Source organism: Procambarus clarkii, chromosome 9 (genome assembly GCF_040958095.1).
Source record: "Procambarus clarkii isolate CNS0578487 chromosome 9, FALCON_Pclarkii_2.0, whole genome shotgun sequence".
Lineage (NCBI taxonomy): Eukaryota > Metazoa > Arthropoda > Malacostraca > Decapoda > Cambaridae > Procambarus > Procambarus clarkii.
In genome coordinates this window covers 13,493,996-13,518,809 of record NC_091158.1, presented here as the reverse complement: position 1 = coordinate 13,518,809, position 24,814 = coordinate 13,493,996, and the positions used below count along the sequence as shown (strand labels likewise).

Genomic DNA, 24,814 nt, shown 5'->3' with positions numbered 1-24,814 from the left:
CTTACACCACCACACTTATGACCAAGGTGTGACACACTGAACACTTACACCACCACACTTATGACCAAGGTGTGACACACTGAACACTTACAACACCACACTTATGACCAAGGTGTGACACACTGAACACTTACAACACCACACTTATGACCAAGGTGTGACACATAAGTGTAGTCACACAGATCCCAGGTCCACAACCACCAGGTTTTGCTAAGTATTATTTCCATTCTTGAGACTGACAAAGTGTTTACAAAAACCTGACATAGACTTGTCACAGTATATTGGTAAAGGGTTGCAGAGAGAGGACCTTGAGAGGTCAGAGGGAGAGGGAGGCTGGGACACTTATTGAATACTTCCACCAGACACTTATTGCTCAACTTGGCAAAAACATCACAAAGTTACTTCTAAAAGGCTATTAAAGACCTGAAGACATTTCAGACAAGCTGGGGAAGGGAGACGTTACCAGTGTTGGGCAAATATATCTTCTATATCCTTCTACTATCCTTCTTTAAAAGGATAGTAGAAGTACTTTAAAACTATCCTTCCCCATAAAAATACAAATATAAGGTTCATTATAAGATATATCGTAAGTTTCTGTAATGCACAACAAACTTACGATATACATTCATCTATCGCAGAACCATATGGACTTTATTAAACAAAAAATCACAATATAACAGTGAAGTTTTGAAGGCAGTTTTCATTTCCCTAAACCCCCGCAAATTTTACGTCTGGGTCGACCCTTTGGTGTTCCATAAGACCAATAAGAGGACGAGCTCACAGAAAACGGGAAGTGATGAGCATTAACTCCGCGTAAAGCACGCTACTTGAGTCCTTAAGGTACATGTGCGTAGTGGTGAAGGTCTCGTGTCACCATTACAGTTAGCTAAGTTGACACACGTGTGGCTAAACTGCCTGTCAGTGACAGTCACTGTCACCATCAACGGCTAGACTGTCCGTTCACAGCCACACACCAACAGAAGCCACACACCTACAAAAGCCACACACCTACAAAAGCCACACACCAACAGAAGCCACACACCAACAAAAGCCACACACCAACAAAATCCACACACACCAACAAAAGCCACACACCAACAAAAGCCACACACCAACAAAAGCCACACACCAACAAAAGCCACACACCAACAAAAGCCACACACCAACAAAATCCACACACACCAACAAAAGCCACACACCAACAAAAGCCACACACCAACAAAAGCCACACACACCAACAAAAGCCACACACACCAACAAAAGCCACACACCAACAAAAGCCACACACCAACAAAAGCCACACACCAACAAAATCCACACACACCAACAAAAGCCACACACCAACAAAAGCCACACACCAACAAAAGCCACACACACCAACAAAAGCCACACACCAACAAAAGCCACACACACCAACAAAAGCCACACACCAACAAAAGCCACACACCTACAAAAGCCACACACCAACAAAAGCCACACACCTGCAAAAGCCACACACCTGCAAAAGCCACACACACCAACAAAAGCCACACACCAACAAAAGCCACACACCAACAAAACCCACACACACCAACAAAAGCCACACACCAACAAAAGCCACACACCAACAAAACCCACACACACCAACAAAAGCCACACACACCAACAAAAGCCACACACACCAACAAAAGCCACACACCAACAAAAGCCACACACCAACAAAAGCCACACACCAACAAAACCCACACACACCAACAAAAGCCACACACACCAACAAAACCCACACACACCAACAAAAGCCACACACACCAACAAAACCCACACACACCAACAAAAGCCACACACCAACAAAAGCCACACACACCAACAAAAGCCACACACCAACAAAAGCCACACACCAACAAAAGCCACACACCAACAAAAGCCACACACACCAACAAAAGCCACACACACCAACAAAAGCCACACACACCAACAAAAGCCACACACACCAACAAAAGCCACACACCAACAAAAGCCACACACACCAACAAAAGCCACACACCAACAAAAGCCACACACCAACAAAAGCCACACACCAACAAAAGCCACACACCAACAAAAGCCACACACACCAACAAAAGCCACACACCAACAAAAGCCACACACCAACAAAAGCCACACACACCAACAAAAGCCACACACCAACAAAAGCCACACACCTACAAAAGCCACACACCAACAAAAGCCACACACCAACAAAAGCCACACACCAACAAAAGCCACACACCTACAAAAGCCACACACCAACAAAAGCCACACACCAACAAAAGCCACACACCAACAAAAGCCACACACCAACAAAAGCCACACACCAACAAAAGCCACACACACCAACAAAAGCCACACACACCAACAAAAGCCACACACCAACAAAAGCCACACACCAACAAAAGCCACACACCAACAAAAGCCACACACCAACAAAAGCCACACACCAACAAAAGCCACACACCAACAAAAGCCACACACCAACAAAAGCCACACACACCAACAAAAGCCACACACCAACCAAAGCCACACACCTACAAAAGCCACACACCAACAAAAGCCACACACCAACAAAAGCCACACACCAACAAAAGCCACACACACCAACAAAAGCCACACACCAACCAAAGCCACACACCAACAAAAGCCACACACCAACAAAAGCCACACACCAACAAAAGCCACACACCAACAAAAGCCACACACCAACAAAAGCCACACACCAACAAAAGCCACACACACCAACAAAAGCCACACACCAACCAAAGCCACACACCAACAAAAGCCACACACACACCTAACAAAACCATTCATACTAGCATGAATTTTTAGAAACTACACTCCCTCCCCCCCTTTCCCCCCAGCAACCCATTTACCAATTAAATTAATTACATTTCTATGAACCTTCGATTGAGGGGGGGGGGGAACCTAATGACCCAATTGGTCTATCATCAACCCAGTCTCTCAACTAATAGGTCGTGTTGAGTACGTTATGCTAACCATTGTAACAAATGCAACCTATCGTGACAAAATATTAACTCACAAATCTTCCCGTTTTCTGTGCATCGGACTCGACAGGTTAGGTGGGTTGGTTGGGTTGGTATATTTCCGGTTTGGTTAGTAGGTTGGATTTCTTACGGAGTGGGCAATCAAGAGAACGGGCGAGGGTTGGTTTCTATGACTCCAAGCTCTCGCTTGTTTATTAACGTAAACTAAAGTAAACTGAAATAATAATTGCGCTCGTCGGTTATAATTTGTTTATAAAGTTCCTTTTTTTCCCCCTTATTGTTTGATAGTTTGTGTTGATTTGTTTTGATTCTTATATAAGAAAAACTGAAAAGGTTTTATGTTGAACAGACCATACACTAGAAAGTGAAGGGACGACAACGTTTCGGTCCGTCCTGGACCATTCTCAAGTCGATTCCCTGGAAACACAAACCGAAATTGTCTCTATTTTCCGCTTGTTACAACTTGTAATAAAGTTGTTACATCTTGGCTTAACGTGTTTATGACGTATTAGAACGTTGTTTAAGATAAAACAGGTATATTATGTACGTAGTGGCACATCAAGGCGATGAGCGATCTATAATCTGGGGTGGGGGGGGGATAAAGAGACGTGATGGAGGGATTGTTTCAAGCAAAGGTTACACACACGGGTGACTCTAGGTGGGTACAAACAGCAGCCGCCTCGCATTGTCTTGTCTACTTTCATTGATTTTAAAGTTAGTATAAATCCCAATTGAGAAGTTTCTGGCCCTTTTTATCAAAAGTCTCGAGCAGCCCGTTTTCTGTTCCAAAGCTAAATGAGAATGAACCAAAATGCTGACTTTTAGCAATGTGAATAAATTTAATCATCGGAAATTTAGAAACACATGTAATTATTTGTTATAGATATGTTTTTCTTTCATCCGACACTAACAACCATAAAATGTACCCTAATACAATTTCTTTATGTAAATACTGAATAGTCACATTCTTTACTAAAGTCAACTTTATGATACATTATACATACGATATGAATATATTTGGAGCTAATTTATGTGAAATATTCAGTAATTATCAACGAGGTTTTCATCTAGGGAAATCTGCTAGACAGAATCAGTGAGAACATCTATATCTAGAATCTATACCTATAAATTTCTGGACGAGGTTGGAGGCCAGACGTTTGACGCTAGCTTCACTAAATTTTGTTCCAGTAATTACTGACGGGTACGTGCCCAACATAGGTAAGTCGGGATAAGTATCAAAGAAAAAAGTACCACGTGACATTGTGCCAAAGTCACCCCCCCACGAAAAATATCGCTATGCCATTATCAGTCGACTCTGAAGTTTTATTATGATTATTTGTTTGTTATATATATATATATATATATATATATATATATATATATATATATATATATATATATATATATATATATATATATATATAGGCAAACAAATATAGAGTGATGACATGGGTATTTGTCCTTACATTTGTTAGTGTTTCAATGTCTAGTGATCACTGTTTATAAACCAATTATGTTTGAAGTGTTCTAAAATGTTATTAGTTTTATTTGCAGGAGAGAGAGAGAGAGAGAGAGAGAGAGAGAGAGAGAGAGAGAGAGAGAGAGAGAGAGAGAGAGAGAGAGAGAGAGAGAGAGAGAGAGAGAGAGAGACAGAGAGAGAGAGAGACAGAGAGAGAGAGAGAGAGAGAGAGAGAGAGAGAGACAGAGAGAGAGAGAGAGAGAGAGAGAGAGAGAGAGAGACAGAGAGAGAGAGAGAGAGACAGAGAGAGAGAGAGAGAGAGAGAGAGATTAAATACCAGATTCTGTCCTCCTTTTGATTCATTCAGCATATTTCATCCATGATAAATTTTAATTTGTCTTGTGGAGTTTGTTTATTGAATTGGTAGTAAAGTCAATGGAAGGTGGTGAGGGAAAGAAAGGCAGTGATGACGATGGATAAAGATGGCGTACCCAGCAGTGCCCAGGAAAAGGTGGGGGGAGGAGGAGGGGGCAGGGAAGACGACAATATGTAGCAAAGATAGTTACAGTTAAGAGGCTGTGTATTGTGAAGATCCGTCACCCGAGCAACACCCTAGCTAGTATTTATATAGTCCCAGAATTTATATATATTAACTATATATTTATTCACATATATATATAATATATATATATATATATATATATATATATATATATATATATATATATATATATATATATATATATATATATATATATATATATATTATCACTGACCTATATATGACCAGAAGGTTCAGCTGTTTTCACAGGAGTGAGAGAGTCCTCCTCCGGCCATACAGGTGACCTGGTCCTTAACTCCTGCACCTCACCCCACACAACACACACCACGCACCACAACCTTCCACTTTTCAACATAATCCTGTGAAGGATGCCATAGACGGTGACAGGTTTCAAGTGCAGGACGGCAGGTTTAAGCCAAGGACGGCAGGTTTAAGCCAAGGACGGCAGGTTTAAGCCAAGGACGGCAGGTTTAAGCCAAGGACGGCAGGTTTAAGCCAAGGACGGCAGGTTTAAGCCAAGGACGGCAGGTTTAAGCCAAAGACAGCAGGTTTAAGCCAAGGACGGCAGGTTTAAGCCAAGGACGGCAGGTTTAAGCCAAGGACGGCAGGTTTAAGCCAAGGACGGCAGGTTTAAGCCAAGGACGGCAGGTTTGAGGTAACAGATGGCAGGTTTAGGGACTTAAGCCTCAAGATGACGAATGACGGTGGCAGGCGGCGGGAAGGTGTCACCTGTCCAACCTGCCAATTACAGGTGCTCGTTAGGTGGTAATTGCCGGTAGTTACACCCGCACCCGGCACTACTTGTCAACACCCCCCCCCCCCTCTGTCTACCCCCTCTACACACACACACACACACTACGGGCGTGCCCAACAGGCATATATAGGTAAATATGCAGACACACACACACACACACACACACACACACACACACACACACACACACACACACACACACTACGGGCGTGCCCAACAGGCATATATAGGTAAATATGCACACACACACACACACACACACACACACACACACACACACACACACACACACACACACACACACACACACACACACATACACACACACACACACACACACACACACACACACACACACACACACACCAACAGACACTAGCAACAGTGGCAGCAACATGTATTAACAACAGAAGGAACATTACCAGATGCAATAGTCACAGCAGGCGGAGCAGCCAGGGGGAAAACACGACGCAGCAAAAATACAGAAGGTGGAACTGCAAGAAAATATAATATACAGAAACTGAAGGACCACGAACAGGAGGACAAGAAGAAGGAGGAGGAGGATAGAGGGGAGAGCAGGAGCAGCAGGGGAGGATAAGGAGCAAGGGAGGAGGAGGAGAAGGGAAAGAAGAACTTACCCTAAGGAAGAAGAGACTAATGACCCCCAGGGAAGAAGAGACTATAGTGACCCCAGGAAAGAAGAGACTATAGTGACCCCAGGAAAGAAGAGACTATAGTGACCCCAGGAAAGAAGAGACTATAGTGACCCCAGGGGAAGAAGAGACTATAGTGACCCCCAGGGGAAGAAGAGAATATAGTGACCCCCAGGGGAAGAAGAGAATATAGTGACCCCCAGGGGAAGAAGAGAATATAGTGACCCCCAGGGGAAGAAGAGACTATAGTGACCCCCAGGAAAGAAGAGACTATAGTGACCCCCAGGGGAAGAAGAGACTATAGTGACCCCCAGGAAAGAAGAGACTAGTGACCCCCAGGGGAAGGAAGATAGTAGCGACCCTTGGCCCTAGTGAAGAAGAGATCTAACCAGGGATAATATCCGCTCGGTCACAAGTTCTTGAGGCTCACCACAACAATCTAGATTATCCGCGAGTGGAAATAAACAAACTTCCTCGCCGCTGACCACTACATTAAAGATTAAAGATTAACCCACAACATTTCCAGCTTCCCACCAGACCTACGTACACACACCCTTCGCTCGATTTCAAAATCTTTCGCCTTTTCTGGGTATTAACCAATGGTTTACATGTTCCATGGCAGCGGTGGGTGTAAAGATGTGGAATTATTCAGGGTGGTTAGAATGTGGGAGTCGACGTGGTGGTGGTGAGGGGATGAGGGAGTCGAACCCGTGTCCGGAGATTATCAGTAATGTCGTGTCCATCGCCGCTACCACTCTTGATCCCTTCAGAATTAAAGAGGATTGTAAGTGATCCTCTTCTGACTTGTGTCCTCTAGGTCGGCCGTGCCTTCTCCCTCTCCTTTCCTGTCTCCCTTATTCCTTCCTTCTCCCTCCCTCTTCCTCCCTTTCCTCCTCCCTCTCTTCTTTTTCCTCATTCCCCCCCTTTTCTAGTTGCTGCCTTTTCCTGTTCCCTGTCCTCTTTCTCAGTCTCCATCTCCCTGACTACTTCTACACATTCCCTCATATTTTCCTGGGGTGTTCTCTTTCTCCTTCCACCTCCTTCTTGACCCTCCCTCCCTTCCTCCTCCTCCTCCGTAGAAGAGGAGGAAGGGAGGAGAATGTAGAAAACCTCTACATTCCTCGTCCAGTTTATCATTATCCTGCTTTCATCTTTTCGTTCATTCTCTCCTTATATCTCCTCAATCCTCTCCGCCTGCCACCTTCCCTTTTCCTCCCCTCCCCTTCTCCTCCCCTCCCCGGCCTCCCCTCCCCTCCAAGGCCTTTCCTCCCCAGCCTCCCCTCCCCAGCCTCGCCCTCGACCCCCTCCAGCAGCGGTTCCCCAGAGATCCAGCGTTGAGGTTAAGCTTCACAACAATAACCGGTGTCCGGCGTGAGCCCGGGATCATCCCCCAGTTTCCTGCACCCCTCCCCCTCCCCCCCCCCCCCCCGCTTTGCCTCACCCAGCCTCACTTTTAACTCCTTGGGGTCCGGCCTCGCCTCACCCAAACCCTGCCTCGCTGACTGACGACTCCCCGGCCCGGCCCAGCCTCGCGTCTCTAGCCACACTAGCCTAGCGTCACCCCCATTCAGGAGCCCGCATACCACATACATCAGACCAGTCCTGGAATATGCGGCAACAGCATAGAATCCTTATCTCGTCAAAGTCATAAGAGACCTGGGAAAAAAATCCAGAGGAATGCCATTAGACAAGTTCCAGAATTAAGAGGTATGAGTTACGCGGATATACTAGAGGAATTAAACTTTACGTCGCTGGAAGAGAGACGAAACATCGGGGGATATGTTTACAATATACAAAATTGTAAGTGGAATAGACACGGCAAATAATGACAGATAGTTTGGAATGGAAAGTATCCGAACAAGGGAGACGCAAGATTATTTGAAGCCACAGCCAAAGGGCCATTAGAAAGAATTTTTGTGGAAGTTATTGAAGGAAGCCTGAATACACAGCTTCAAATATAGACATGACAGGACCCCAATAGATTCGGGAATCTATACGCCAGTTGATTGAAAGGTAAGAGGCGGGACCAACGCGCTGAAGCCCAACCCCAACAGATACAAATTACGTGAGTGGAAATTAATTCCAATGTCACAGACTTCTACAGCCGTCACATATCATGTGGAAAGGCCAGCTGGGATAACTGAACACACTCAACTGGATATGGGAGTACCTGACAGAAAGGAAAAAGAGAGTGAAAGTCAGGGCGACGTCAGAGTGCAAGTGAGGTCCTACAGGGCTCAGTTCTGGGTCCGCTGGTCACCCTTATCTATGTGAACGACTTATAAGACTAAGTGAGTTTGCATATGTCAATGTGTATAGATGGCGCAAAGCTAAGAAAAATAGCTTAACAATAAGGACTGTGGAGAGCTACAGGAGGAGAGCTGGACAAACTACAGTAGTTAGTGGCCAGATAAACCCATCCCATCAACTGACCTAAAACGTCCCATTATTTTACGCAATCGAGAAATTCGTGAAAAGTTCGACGCATTTATAAAACACAATAAATGTAATGGAAATGGAGAAAGGGTGGCAGGAAAATAAATGGAATGTATGCCATATGCCAACGGTAACTAGCGGACTCTGAGGGAAGGACTCGAGAACACACACACACACATACATGTACGGGCTCACCATATTCCGTGCTACTTGGAACTTTTTGTTCCAGGTAGCGAATTTTAAACAACAACAACACACACACAATACAGCACCAAACATGCTGGAATGAACTAGGTGTTTCACACAGAAATCACAATAGCGTGATGTATCATGCTATTGTGATTTTTGTGTGTAATGAAGTAAGGGCGAAGAGGTAGAACGGCATATTGACATAGCTTGAGTGCAGGGGGGAGTTGTGTAAAATCCTGGTTTGTGTCTCGGAGAGGCTGCAGGATCCAAGTAAATTAGGTACAACTTCTAGTTTCATATCTTTTTGACCATGTCGTAGCTCAGTCGATTAAGACAGCGTCTGGGATGATCTCGGACGTAGGTTCGAATCCTCGTCACGGCCCTTGTGGATTTATTAACTAGGTGTTTAGTGACGTGCCAGCCAGTAGAGGGGGGAAATAGGGCATCAAGACATAGCGAGAATCTAAACATGAAAGTTACACACGAAAGGAAATAATCTCATCCCATCGACACAATTAGGTAAACACTTATCAGAAACTATCGTCACACCTATCATCAATACTCACCCAGCATCAGAATGCCTCCATCACCACCTACCTCACCCTACCCCCTGCATCACCCCCAAAACACCCACCAGCCTCCCCTCCACCACTTAACCCCACACCCTGCATCACCCCCCAACACACCCACCAGCCTCCCCTCCACCACTTAACCCCACCCCAGCATCACCCCCAACACATACCACCACCACCCAGGCACTCCTCCCCACGCCCCAGCACCGCCCCTCACCCCCACCGCCGCCACCCGCCTCATAATCTCAGCTCACGAGCGCTGGGACGCACAAATTGGAGGCATAAATCTGGTGGGAATTTCAAATCTTGATGGGAGCTCGTGCGAGTCCATGTTCCAGCTCTGGTGGCTACCGCCTGCCTGGCCGCCTGCCTGGCTTGCTGGCTGGCTTGCTGGCTGGCTGGCTGCCTGGCTGACTGGCTGGTTGGCTGGCTGTCTGGTTAGCTGGCCGGCTGGCCGGCTGGCTGGCTGGTTGGCTGGCTGGCTGGGTGTCTGGCTGGCTGGCTGACTAGCCAATTGACTTAGTGGATGCCTGGCTGGCTGACAAGCTATTTGACTGACTGGCTGGTTAATTGACTGACTTTAGTTTCATTGCTATTTAATTGGATGAATTATGATTGTCAAATTCTATAGCTAGCTGATTTGTTACATTAATTGTGAACTGGCTTAATGCCTATGGCTTGCTAGTTTGCTACTCTGATCACTTGTCATCGTTGGGTGGATGGCTTGCTTGTTCGCTGATTGGAAGGCTTGTGAGATTGGCAACTTAGTTTCTAACTGGGAGGCTTGTTGGAATTCTGGCAACGCTATCAAAGCTGGAACAGGGGAAAGCGTAGCTTTCAACTGCACAGCAACAAGCCCTGTGCACTGGACATATTTCAACACCCTATATACCCATCAACACAACATAATCTGTTACTGTCTGCCTGCCTGCCTCTCTCTCTCTCTCTCTCTCTCTCTCTCTCTCTCTCTCCCGTACAATAACAATAATTGAACTCCTATAAAATAATTTAGTGCATAGCAGCGCGTACATATATTAACACTGAGAGACACAATCACGTGATATAAGTTTCGTAAAATCATGTGCATGCGCCTCCGATACGTCAATTAGTGAACGAGTGAGTAAGCCAGTGGACGAGTGAGTAAGCCAGTGGACGAGTGAGTAAACCAGTGGACGAGTGAGTAAACCAGTGGACGAGTGAGTAAACCAGTGGACGAGTGAATAAACCAGTGGACGAGTGAGTAAGCCAGTGGACGAGTGAGTAAACCAGTGGACGAGTGAGTAAACCAGTGGACGAGTGAGTAAGCCAGTGGACGAGTGAGTAAACCAGTGGACGAGTGAGTAAGCCAGTGGACGAGTGAGTAAGCCAGTGGACGAGTGAGTAAGCCAGTGTGCGAGTGAGTAAGCCAGTGGGCGAGTGAGTAAACCAGTGGACGAGTGAGTAAGTCAGTGGACGAGTAAATGGTCGAGCCAGTGTAAATATACAAAACCTCACTCACCACATTCCTCCGTGACTCACAATACTCATACCCGACATAGGCCACCCAGGGTAGGCCTACAACAGCCCCTGGTTCAGAGGAAGGTAACCTCCAGGTAGGCCTACAACAGCCGTATTGGCCCAGTGGTATACTTCTGTTTACGTACGAGGAATGAAGTATACCATATAGGGGTTATAGTTTATTATGGGAGATTATGGTGGTAGAGTGAGGGGGAGAGAATGGTGGAGGGAAGTGAGGGGAAAGTATGGTGGTGGAGAGAGGGGGGGGGAATGGGGGTGGAAAGAGGGGGGGGGAATGGGGGGGAGTCAGGGGGGGTGTAAATATACCCCCATTTGCGTCATCTAGAACCATAAGTATTTTTATCATGATGAGTATTTCTGTGTTTCTTCCTCGTATTCATCTCTCTCTCTCTCTCTCTCTCTCTCTCTCTCTCTCTCTCTCTCTCTCTCTCTCTCTCTCTCTCTCTCTCTCTCTCTCTCTCTCTCGTGTTCTGTTATGGCTGCCACTTCATCATCCTCACCTCTTCCCCCCCCCCCGCCCCCTCTCTCCATCTACATCATTATCTTCCATTCCCTTTTCATTATCTATTCCCCTTTTTTTTCAGTTACATCTCCTTTATTCGCACTACGTCTCTTTCCCCTCTATGCCTATGTTATCCTGACTCTTCCCTACTGACGTGTAAGCGACGGTTATCCTACTTTTTGCCTTTTGTTATTTTTGTATTCTCTCTCATGCATTAATTTCCCCTCAGTTATCCTATTATCTTCTTCCACTTCTTTCTCTTGTATTACCTACATATAAGACCTTCCCCTCCTCCTCCTCCTCCTCCTCCTCCTCCTTCCTTTCCTTCCTGGCTCCATCTTCCCCTCCCATACTTTCCTGGTATTACACATCTTTCCCTTTTTTCCCTTATTTCCCCTCTATTTTCCCCCCCCCCCACCTTACCCTCCTTCCCATTATTTCCTCTATATTACCCATCTGCCTCTTCCCTAACAACGAGAAGCCTTTCTCCCCTGCATTTACCTCCTCCCCTCCCCTTTCCCCTCACCCCCTTCCCCTTTCCTTTCCCTTTAATTTTAATTTAACTCTTCCCTCAGTTTCTGCACCCCTATATCATTTCTTTCCCTCACTTTTCCCCTACCCTATTAACGTTTACCTATTCCCCTCCCCTAACCCCTTTCCCTTTCCCTAACCCCTTTCCCCTCCCTTAACTTCTCACCCTTCTTTAAATCTCTTTCCCCAACCCTATTCTGTCTCTATTTCCTTTCCCTATTCAATTTCCCCCCCCCCCTCCTCCTCATTCCCATTCCGCCTTCGCCTCCCCTCTCTCTCCCCCTCTTTCCAGCTTCCCCCTTCCCTTCCATCTTCCCCCGCCCGAGGTCTTGACCTAAGCCGTGGCCAGAGGCGGGGGTCGGGACGAGGCGCCACACAGTAATCGGCATGTCATCGTTACGAGTGGAAGTAATGGTCGCTACACGGATATTAAATCCCTTCCCGCCCCCCCCCCCCCCTCTCTCTCTCTCTCTCTCTGTCTCGCTCTGTCTCGCTCTGTCTCTCTCTCTCTCTCTCTCTCTCTCTCTCTCTCTCTCTCTCTCTCTCTCTCTCTCTCTCTCTCTCTCTGTCTCGCTCTGTCTCTCTCTCTCTCTCTCTCTCTCTCTCTCTCTCTCTCTCTCTCTCTCTCTCTCTCTCTCTCTCTCTCTCTCTCTCTGTCTCGCTCTGTCTCTCTCTCTCTCTCTCTCTCTCTCTCTCTCTCTCTCTCTCTCTCTCTCTCTCTCTCTCTCTCTGTCTCGCTCTCTCTCTCTCTCTCTCTCTCTCTCTCTCTCTCTCTCTCTCTCTCTCTCTCTCTCTCTCTCTCTCTCTCTCTCTGTCTCTCTCTATCTCTCTCTGTCTCTCTCTCTCTCTCTCTCTCTCTCTCTCTCTCTCTCTCTCTCTCTCTCTCTCTCTCTCTCTCTCTCTGTCTCTCACTGTCTCTCTCTCTCTTCCATATGACTCCTTACCGTTGTTCTCTAATTCCCTGTCACTTATTCTCTCTCTCTCTCTTCACCATCTTTTCTTCACCATTATCACTATATTTTCCTTATGCGACAACCTAATTCCTCACTCTTTCTTCTCCCTTTTCCCCTCTCTTTCCATCGCTCTCAATCTCTCCTCTTTAGTCTACACTTCTTCCTCTCAATCCTTTCCTCTTCCTTTTATTATTTTTCTCTACCACCAATTACCCCTATTCTAATAACTCCACCCTTTCATTCACCCGCCCTTTCTACCACCTCACTACTCCCCCTCTCCTTTACTCCCTTCTCAACCCTTCACCTTATTAACCTCTCCCTCGTAGATGGTCCAAAGAGTAGGTTGGTGTTGGTCTGTTGAAGCTTCTATATACTGTGAGAAGCTGTGCGGGCCCAGGAGCTTTAGTCCAACATTATGTGACGGGGTGCAGGCTGGTGCATGGTAAACTTACTGTGACGGGGTGCAGGTTGGTGCATGGTAAACTTACTGTGACGGGGTGGAGGTTGGTGCAAGGTAAACTTACTGTGCCGGGGTGCAGGTTGGTGCAAGGTAAACTTACTGTGACGGGGGTGCAGACTGGTGCAAGGTAAACTTACTGAACAAGCTTTTGGGTGATTGATGTAACTAATAGATACCATGCAGGTCTCTCCACCGTCCACTGTAAACCTATTGGTGGCAGAGTGGGTGGAGTACCGGGGCTAAATCTCAAAAGGTGTCCCAGGTTCGAGCCCCTGAGGAGGGGCTATCATGGGTTTTGGGGCACCAGCCAGCAGGTGGGTGGGAGAGGAGAAAGGCAGGGCAGGTAAGTGATGAGAAAAATGTGAGGTAAAACATGGGAAGGGAGAAAGGAGAAAGGTGGGGAGAGAGAGGGGAGGGAGGGAGGTGGGGAGAGAGAGGGGAAGGGAGGTGGGGAGAGAGAGGGGGAAGGGAGGTGGGGAGGGAGGGGAGTGTGGCGGCATCAATCACAGAGTAACATGACCTGAGATGCCCCACCCACTGTGTGGAGTTTTCTCATTAGCGAATGATCTTGTGTTTGTCCGCCCCGCCACCGCCACCCCCACCCTCTCTCTCTCTCTCTCTCTCTCTCTCTCTCTCTCTCTCTCTCTCTCTCTCTCTCTGTCTCACTCTCACTCACTCTCATTCACTCTCTCTCGCAAACCCCCACCAAAGGCTCCTGCAGAAACGCAGCAGCATTATTATTATTAATATCTTTATTGACAAAAATTAATTACAATTTCGCCTAATCTGAGAGATGAGACCCGCCCTGGCCTCCAGGAACTCCCTGACGCGACACAAACAATGGTCACTTCAGGGACCCTCCGGCCTTCTGACAGTTGTACTGAAGCTTGCAGTCAATGTTTATGGGGATACAAGGTAAACTTACCGTGAGAAGGTGGAGGTTAGTGTAAAGTAAACTTACTGAGAGGGTGGAGGTTAGTGCAAGGTAAACTTACTGAGAGGGTGGAGGTTAGTGCAAGGTAAACTTACCGTGAGATAGTGGAGGTTAGTGCTAAGTAAACTTACTGTGAGGGGGGGTGGGTCCAGGTGGTCTAATTATGGCTTTCAACATGTTGGACAGACGCCCCAGTACCTGTGCCATTTACAAGTTATGAGATATGCTCGACATACCTGCCGGGATATACTGTAAGGGATATACCTGTAGTGATACACGTGAGAGACACCAACCTGTCCTCTTACAAATTATATCTGAATTTAGCCGTTTACCCGTATGCCCGAAAACTGACGTAATTTGAAAATGAAAAAAAATTAAAATATATTTGGGACTTTTTTCCCAAAAACAGTAATTTAAGACTCCTCTAATAGGTTAGGAGGGCAGGAAATTTTCCTAAAGTTTCAAAACGTCATGAAAAACGTTAGTTTAAAGTGTCCCCTCCTAACAAAGCTGGAGGAGCCAAACAGAAAACGGGACCGTACATCACTTTCGTGAGCCGATTTCATTTCAAATTACGTCAGTTCCCGGCCCTAGCGCGCACACGAGCGAAAAGCGACGTTATTTTGAGAGGACGGGTTGTGTAGTGACATACGTGATGTAATAAGTATAATACTAAAGAAGTGTTGTATGTTACAGAGGTGGAGAGCGAGCCCCGCTACACCAGCCGACCAGCCAAGCCAGACACCGTCTCCTCCTCGAGGTGTTCCTTCGAGAGGTCCTCCTTCACCATCTCCTCCTTGGTGGGCCGCAGCTTGTCCCCGTGGACCAACCAGGACAAGACCAAGGAAGAGCAGGAGGAGGAGGAGGAGGAAGAAGAGCACATCGAAGTGGTGGACAGCGTCGACGACGGTCCTCTGAGCGACCCGCACGACACACCGGCGGAACAGAGACGAGATGAAGAGAAGTCTCCGTTATCTCGAGTGTTATCTCCGCCGCCGGGACGAGACGGGAGCCCCGCCGTCTCCACCAGCAGCCTGTACGGGAAGATGTCGCCCGTCACCACCAGAGTACAGATGCCCGAGTTCAGCATGGCCCTCAACCTCACCTCTAAGGGCCCGGACGAGGGCACCACGTCAAGCTTACGTGAGCCTCTAGTGTCCAGTAAGATCAGTGAAGGCGGGAGTTTAGCGCCTCTGTCCCCTCGAGAGGCGCCTAGTTTCCCCATCACTCGTCCCTTCCTCCCTTCTCTGCCCCTTCACACTCGCGACTCCCTTCTCGACCTCCCGCGGCCCCCTAGCCTTCCCCTCGGCCTCTATCCCCCGCCGCCTCTAGTCCTCTTCAAGAAGGACGGGGAGGCCTCGTCGTCGTCAAGCCTGGATGCCAACCGCAACAGCCTGGCTGTCTCGTATCCATCGTCGCTGAGCTACTCGTTCCCCTGGAGCATGGCGGGATCGGACAGCCTGTTCCCCTGGTCGCTGCCAGGCCACGGGTCCCTGCCCCTGGACGGCTCCCTGGTCAAGCCCCTGCCCCTGGGCGACGTGTACTCGTGCATCAAGTGCGAGAAGATGTTCAGCACGCCGCACGGCCTCGAGGTCCACTCCAGACGCTCCCACAACGGCAAGAGACCCTTCGCCTGCGAGTACTGCAACAAGACCTTCGGACACGAGATCAGTCTCACGCAACACAGGTCAGACCAATGATTCTTATGTGTTTCTCCTCTCATCTGTTACGCGTGTTTCTCCTCACATCTGTTACGTGTTTCTCCTCACATCTGTTACGTGTGTTTCTCCTCACATCTGTTACGTGTGTTTCTCCTCACATCTGTTACGTGTTTCTCCTCACATCTGTTACGTGTGTTTCTCCTCACATCTGTTACGTGTGTTTCTCCTCACATCAGTTACGCGTGTTTCTCCTCACATCTGTTACATGTGTTTCTCCTCACATCTGTTACATGTGTTTCTCCTCACATCAGTTACGTGTGTTTCTCCTCACATCTGTTACGTGTGTTTCTCCTCACATCTGTTACGTGTGTTTCTCCTCACATCTGTTACGTGTGTTTCTCTTCACATCTGTTACGTGTGTTTCCCCTCACATCAGTTCCGTGTTTTTCCTTTCATATGAGCTACAATGCGTGTTCCCCTCCCAAATGCAACAACGGGTGATCCCCACCACACCCCCACCACCCCTCACTTCCCCTCTCCCACACTCACCCTATCACATCCTCTCCTTGCTCTACCTATCCTTCCTCTACCTATCCTGGCGCTACAGGTGTATCTTACCCTATCCATCTGTTGCTTTGACTCTCTGATCCCTCCTGTATCATCTCCATACATTGATAGGAATAAGATTAATTTATTTAGAAGATATATCTAAGGATCAGATTATGGTGAAACTTAATAGTGTTTAGTATTTGTATTATATATATATATATATATATATATATATATATATATATATATATATATATATATATATATATATATATATATAGCCACTGATTATACACATTGTTTTAATTAAAGTTTTGTGTATTCCGATTCACATGGCCGTCTCTATGGTGTTCTTTGACCTTCATCCTGTCCCTGTGGAGGTCAAGGGAAGAACACTGAACCACTGGCAAACAATATTGACTTTGTTCACCTCACGACTGTCTCTTGTTCACTCCACGCCTGTCTCTTGTTCACTCCACGCCTGTCTCTTGTTCACTCCACTTCTGTCTCTTGTTCACCCCCACGCCTCCCTCTTGTTCACCCTACGCTTGCCCTTTTTTATTTCCCCGATATTAAACTTCTTGCCTAAATATGCTAGTAAAAATATCCAGGTCATATATAATTACTAAACCTTATACTTAAGAATCTTAATGTGTTTTAATATCAATATTATCATTAATAATCTGTCACTCCGTAAAATATGCAACAGTTTTGTCTAAAAAGAAACGTACAAACCCTAGCAACCCACCCAACCTATCGAGGCGGATACAAAAATAGAACCTCAATTTTGGGTTCTGTAATTTTTACTATTACGTCGTATTCTTAAAGGATCGACAGATTCCGTTAAAAATGCGACGTGTTAGACGCAGGGGGCAGGTTGTACCCTTTAAGGTAGTCAGTTTCTCCTTTCCTTGGCGTCAGAAGGTTGTTCACGTGGCTGTGAGTTGACTAATAAATTCACAGGTAATATGCCTTGAGGTTACCTTGAGGTGCTTCCGGGGCTTAGTGTCCCCGCGGCCCGGTCGTCGACCAGGCCTCCTGCGATATATGCACACAGTTTTTTTATAGTTTTTTCCTGTGTGTGTTTTCTTTAACAATTGTGTTTGGTAAACCAAAATAGTTTCTCTTTGTTGACCAGACCACACACTAGAAGGTGAAGGGACGACGACGTTTCGGTCCGTCCTGGACTATTCTCAAGTCGATTGTGATCCAGGACGGACAGATCGGACGATCCAGGACGGACCGAAACGTCGTCCCTTCACCTTCTAGTGTGTAGTCTGGTCAACATACTTCGGCCACGTTATTGTGACTCATCATCTACATAGTTTTCTTTTGTTTGTTTTATTTACTGGAGCCAGACTGGCCAACACGTGTGACTTCCCCCCCTGCTCCCTACAGAGCGGTGCACAACGCAGAGAAGGTGTTCGAGTGCAAGCAGTGCGGCAAGTGCTTCAAGCGCTCCTCCACCCTCTCCACCCACCTACTCATCCACTCGGACACCCGCCCCTACCCCTGCCAGTACTGCGGCAAGCGCTTCCACCAAAAGTCCGACATGAAGAAGCACACCTACATCCACACTGGTGAGTACCCGACACCCGCATGGCCTTGTAGCTTTAGTCCTAGTTGCAGGCGATGAGTTACGATAACGTGGCTGAAGTATGTTGACCAGGGGCCAGATTCACGAAAGCACTTACGCAAGCACTTACGAACCTGTCCATCTTTTCTCAATCTTTGGCGGCTTTGTTTCCAATTATTAAACAGTTAATGAGCTCCGAAGCACCAGGAGGCTGTTTATAACAATAACAACAGTTGAATGGGCAGTTTTTATGCTTGGAAACTGTTTAATAAATGTAACCAAAGCCTTCGAAGATTGAGGAAAGATGTACTCGTTCGTAAGTAGTTGCGTAAGTGTTTTCGTGAATCTGGCCCCAGACCACACACTAGAAGGTGAACGGACGACGACGTTTCGGTCCGTCCTGGACCATTCTCAAGTCGATTGTGAATGTGAGAAACGTTTAGTTCTGGTTTTCCTCTGGTCGGGAACCTCATTCCATTTGGCCAGCGACGGATAATGCCTCACGATGCGACCCACAACAGTTGCGTAACTCCCGGGTACCTATCTAAGTGGACAGATGTATCGGGGGGAACGAAATATCCTCAAATCGAATTCAGGACCAATCAGTAGTAAGTCGACTTCGTTAACTCTTTCGTTTTGACTGTTCGTATACCAGTAATATTCAGAGGAAAGGGTTTTATTTCCAAGCAGCAGGATATTTCCGGTAGCGAGGTTCGTACAGGTGTTGAGGACCCAGGGACTAAACACACCCATCACACAGGTGTTGAGGACCCACAGACACCCATCACACAGGTGTTGAGGACCCACACACACCCATCACACAGGTGTTGAGGACCCACAGACACCCATCACACAGGTGTTGAGGACCCACAGACACACCCATCACACAGGTGTTGAGGACCCACAGACACCCATCACACAGGTGTTGAGGACCCACAGACACACCCATCACACAGGTGTTGAGGACCCACAGACACCCATCACACAGGTGTTGAGGACTCACAGACACACCCATCACACAGGTGTTGAGGACCCACACACACCCATCACACAGGTGTTGAGGACCCACAGACACCCATCACACAGGTGTTGAGGACCAGAGACACCCATCACACAGGTGTTGAGGACCCACACACACCCATCACACAGGTGTTGAGGACCCACACACACCCATCACACAGGTGTTGAGGACCCACACACACCCATCACACAGGTGTTGAGGACCCACACACAGGTGTTGAGGACCCACACACAGGTGTTGAGGACCCACACACAGGTGTTGAGGACCCACACACACCCATCACACAGGTGTTGAGGACACACACACACCCATCACACAGGTGTTGAGGACCCACACACACCCATCACACAGGTGTTGAGGACACACACACACCCATCACACAGGTGTTGAGGACACACACACACCCATCACACAGGTGTTGAGGACCCACACACAGGTGTTGAGGACACACACACACCCATCACACAGGTGTTGAGGACACACACACACCCATCACACAGGTGTTGAGGACCCACACACACCCATCACACAGGTGTTGAGGACCCACACACACCCATCACACAGGTGTTGAGGACCCACACACACCCATCACACAGGTGTTGAGGACCCACACACAGGTGTTGAGGACCCACACACAGGTGTTGAGGACCCACACACAGGTGTTGAGGACCCACACACAGGTGTTGAGGACCCACACACAGGTGTTGAGGACCCACACACACCCATCACACAGGTGTTGAGGACCCACACACAGGTGTTGAGGACACACACACAGGTGTTGAGGACCCACACACAGGTGTTGAGGACCCACACACAGGTGTTGAGGACCCACACACAGGTGTTGAGGACCCACACACACCCATCACACAGGTGTTGAGGACCCACACACAGGTGTTGAGGACCCACACACAGGTGTTGAGGACCCACACACAGGTGTTGAGGACCAGAGACACCCATCACACAGGTGTTGAGGACCCACACACACCCATCACACAGGTGTTGAGGACCCACACACACCCATCACACAGGTGTTGAGGACCCACAGACACCCATCACACAGGTGTTGAGGACCCACAGACACACCCATCACACAGGTGTTGAGGACCCACAGACACCCATCACACAGGTGTTGAGGACACACACACAGGTGTTGAGGACCCACACACAGGTGTTGAGGACCCACACACAGGTGTTGAGGACCCACACACACCCATCACACAGGTGTTGAGGACCCACACACAGGTGTTGAGGACCCACACACAGGTGTTGAGGACCCACACACAGGTGTTGAGGACCCACACACACCCATCACACAGGTGTTGAGGACCCACACACAGGTGTTGAGGACACACACACAGGTGTTGAGGACCCACACACAGGTGTTGAGGACCCACACACAGGTGTTGAGGACCCACACACACCCATCACACAGGTGTTGAGGACCCACACACAGGTGTTGAGGACCCACACACAGGTGTTGAGGACCCACACACAGGTGTTGAGGACCCACACACAGGTGTTGAGGACCAGAGACACCCATCACACAGGTGTTGAGGACCCACACACACCCATCACACAGGTGTTGAGGACCCACACACACCCATCACACAGGTGTTGAGGACCCACAGACACCCATCACACAGGTGTTGAGGACCCACAGACACACCCATCACACAGGTGTTGAGGACCCACAGACACCCATCACACAGGTGTTGAGGACTCACAGACACACCCATCACACAGGTGTTGAGGACCCACACACACCCATCACACAGGTGTTGAGGACCCACAGACACCCATCACACAGGTGTTGAGGACCAGAGACACCCATCACACAGGTGTTGAGGACCCACACACACCCATCACACAGGTGTTGAGGACCCACACACACCCATCACACAGGTGTTGAGGACCCACACACACCCATCACACAGGTGTTGAGGACCCACACACACCCATCACACAGGTGTTGAGGACCCACACACAGGTGTTGAGGACCCACACACAGGTGTTGAGGACCCACACACACCCATCACACAGGTGTTGAGGACACACACACACCCATCACACAGGTGTTGAGGACCCACACACACCCATCACACAGGTGTTGAGGACACACACACACCCATCACACAGGACACACACACACCCATCACACAGGTGTTGAGGACCCACACACAGGTGTTGAGGACACACACACACCCATCACACAGGTGTTGAGGACACACACACACCCATCACACAGGTGTTGAGGACCCACACACACCCATCACACAGGTGTTGAGGACCCACACACACCCATCACACAGGTGTTGAGGACCCACACACACCCATCACACAGGTGTTGAGGACCCACACACAGGTGTTGAGGACCCACACACAGGTGTTGAGGACCCACACACAGGTGTTGAGGACCCACACACAGGTGTTGAGGACCCACACACAGGTGTTGAGGACCCACACACAGGTGTTGAGGACCCACACACAGGTGTTGAGGACACACACACAGGTGTTGAGGACCCACACACAGGTGTTGAGGACCCACACACAGGTGTTGAGGACCCACACACACCCATCACACAGGTGTTGAGGACCCACACACACCCATCACACAGGTGTTGAGGACCCACACACAGGTGTTGAGGACCCACACACAGGTGTTGAGGACCCACACACACCCATCACACAGGTGTTGAGGACCCACACACAGGTGTTGAGGACCCACACACAGGTGTTGAGGACCCACACACAGGTGTTGAGGACACACACACAGGTGTTGAGGACCCACACACACACATCACACAGGTGTTGAGGACACACACACAGGTGTTGAGGACACACACACACCCATCACACATTAAGAAAGGTCTGTGACCGGAAACATTATTGTGCTATGCAAACGAAGGATCACAATAACGAGGCTGAAGATATGACGACCGAACCACTCACCAGAAGATAACGAGACGACGACGTTTCGGTCCGTCTTGGACCATTATCAAGTACAATTGTGATGCGTAATGGACCATCACTAACAACTTGATATTATCAAATCTTGAATATCTTCAAGAAATTTGATAAAGACACAAAGGTCTAGTGGAGGAGAAAATATTTCAACAGTGATATAAAACGACATAAAACTTGAACGAAAATATAACACAAAACGGGAAAGGTTTCGTTCACCAAGAACTAAAAGTATCTGTAAGAAATTCCTTCAAACAGTTCGAAGTTCTAATGTAAATATTTCTGTTAGAAACGGTTGGACAAATATTTGAATAATAACGGTTTCAACCCAATACACTTTGCCTCCAGTGATAGAACAAAGTGCAGAAGCCAGTAAGAGAGATTGTTAAGTCATGGTTATCGTGTACTGTGTTAGGACCCCGGGAGGTAATTGTGGCGTCACACGCACCCCACTTGTTTTACACTCACGGAATAATACTACAACCTGTGATGATTAATAGCAATAGTAGTAATAGCAGCAGTAGTAGGAGCAGCAGTAGGAGCAGCAGCAGTAACAGCAGCAGTAGGAGCAGAAGCTGGAGCAGCAGTAGTAGCAGCATAAGCAGCATCGGGAACAGCAGGAACAGCGGCAGCACCACCAGCAGCAGCAACGGCAGCACCAACAACAGCAGCAACGGCAGCACCAACAACAGCAGCAGCAGGAGGAGCAGCAGCAGCAGCACCATCAGCACCAGCACCACCAGCAGCAGCAACGGCAGCACCAACAACAGCAGCAGCAGGAGGAGCAGCAGCAGCAGCACCATCAGCACCAGCACCACCAGCAGCAGCAACAGCAGCACCACCAGCAGCAGCAACGGCAGCACCAACAACAGCAGCAGCAGCAGGTGCAAAATCTAGACCAGCAACAAGACAGCGTCCAATATTCTCCATATCCCATAAAAATTCGCGGGCAATTTTTGTATAGGTAATGTGGGTTAGTGAGCCGCCCTGCTGCTCACTTGGCGGGAGTGTTCCAGGGGCGGAGGAGCGTCTCCACCTCAACTGTCGCCATACCAACTGTCTATTACACTACTATCATTCTCTCCGATAGATTTCAAGAGATATTGACCAGAATGTCTCGTGTTATCTATTTGTTCCCGTGTACTAATTCACTCACTGGGTCTCTCTCTCTTGTTATTAACCCTCTATAATAGTCTACACACCGGCTCTTATTATATACTTTCTCCCGTGCCATTTGAATATTTTCGTAATGGTGCCCTCGTTCAACGCCATGTTATTATGTACAGTGTCTCAATCACCATTTGTTTTGTGTCTCTTGACTAATGACCTGCCACCCACCACTTTCACTATGTCAGTGTGTGTGTGTGCTCACCTGGGTGTTCTCCCCTAGTTGTGCTGGCGGGGGTTGAGCTCTGGCTCTTTGCTCCCGCCTCTCAACCGTCAATCAACTGGTGTACAGGTTCCTGAGCCTACTGGGCTCTGTCATATCTACTTTTGAAACTGTGTATGGGGTCGGCTGTCTTCCATCCGTGCTAAAGAGTTTGTCTTTGTCCACCATGTCAATTCCCCTGAGAATTTTGTAGGTAGTTATCATGTCTCCCCTTACTCTTTTGTTTTCCAGGGACGTGAGGTTCAGCTCCCTTAGCCTTTCCTCGTAGCTTATACCTCTCAGTTCCGGGACTAGTCTGGTGGCATACCTCAGACTCTTCTCTAACTTTGTCTTGTGGTTAACTAGGTATGGACTCTAGGCTGGAGCTGCATACACCAGGATTGGTCTGACATAAGTGGTATACAGGGTCCTGAACGATTCCTTACACAAATGTTTAAAGGCAGTTCTTATGTTGGTCAACCTAGCATATGCCGCTGATGATATCCTATTTATGTGGGCCTTTGGGGACAGATTCGGTGTAATATCGACCCCCAGATCTTTCTCTCTATTTGACTCTTACAGGATTTCACCTCCCAGATAGTACCTTGTGTTCAGCCTTCTGCTTCCTTCGCCTAATTCCATTACTTTACACTTTCCTGAGTTGAACTTTAGTAGCCATTTTCAAGACCATTCCTCCAGTTTGTCCAGGTCGTCCTGTAGTCTCTGTCTATCTTCATCTGTCTTGATTCTTCTCATAATTTTTGCATCATCGGCAAACATTGAGAGGAATGAGTCTATACCCTCTGTGGAAGATTGTTTACAGATATTAGAAACAGGATAGGCCCAAGTACAGAGCCCTGTGGGACTCCGCTGAAGACATCTCGCCACGCTGTCTCTCCCCTCTAATAGTTACTCGCTGTTTCTTGTTGTTTAGATACTCTCTCATCCACTGAAGCACCTTACCTTTTACTCTGTTGCTCCAACTGTTGTAACAGTCTTTTATGGGGTACTGTGTCAAAGGCTTTCTGACAGTCCAAGAAAATGTAGTCTGCCCACCCTTCTCTTTCTTGCCTAATTTTGTTGCTTGGTCATAGATCTTTCGAGACACGATTTACCATCTCTGAACCCATGCTGGTG

General features: G+C 47.9%; 1 protein-coding gene across 1 annotated transcript in view; it reads left to right on the top strand.

Moving 5' to 3' along the window:
• The window catches only part of LOC123766304 (uncharacterized), a 284,726-nt gene that overhangs the window by 151,227 nt on the left and 108,685 nt on the right, over positions 1-24,814 (top strand). The window contains exons 3-4 of the mRNA XM_069321156.1: positions 15,237-16,227; positions 18,149-18,330. Of these exons, the coding sequence (XP_069177257.1) occupies positions 15,237-16,227; positions 18,149-18,330 (1,173 nt within the window). The remainder of the gene's footprint in view (positions 1-15,236; positions 16,228-18,148; positions 18,331-24,814) is intronic.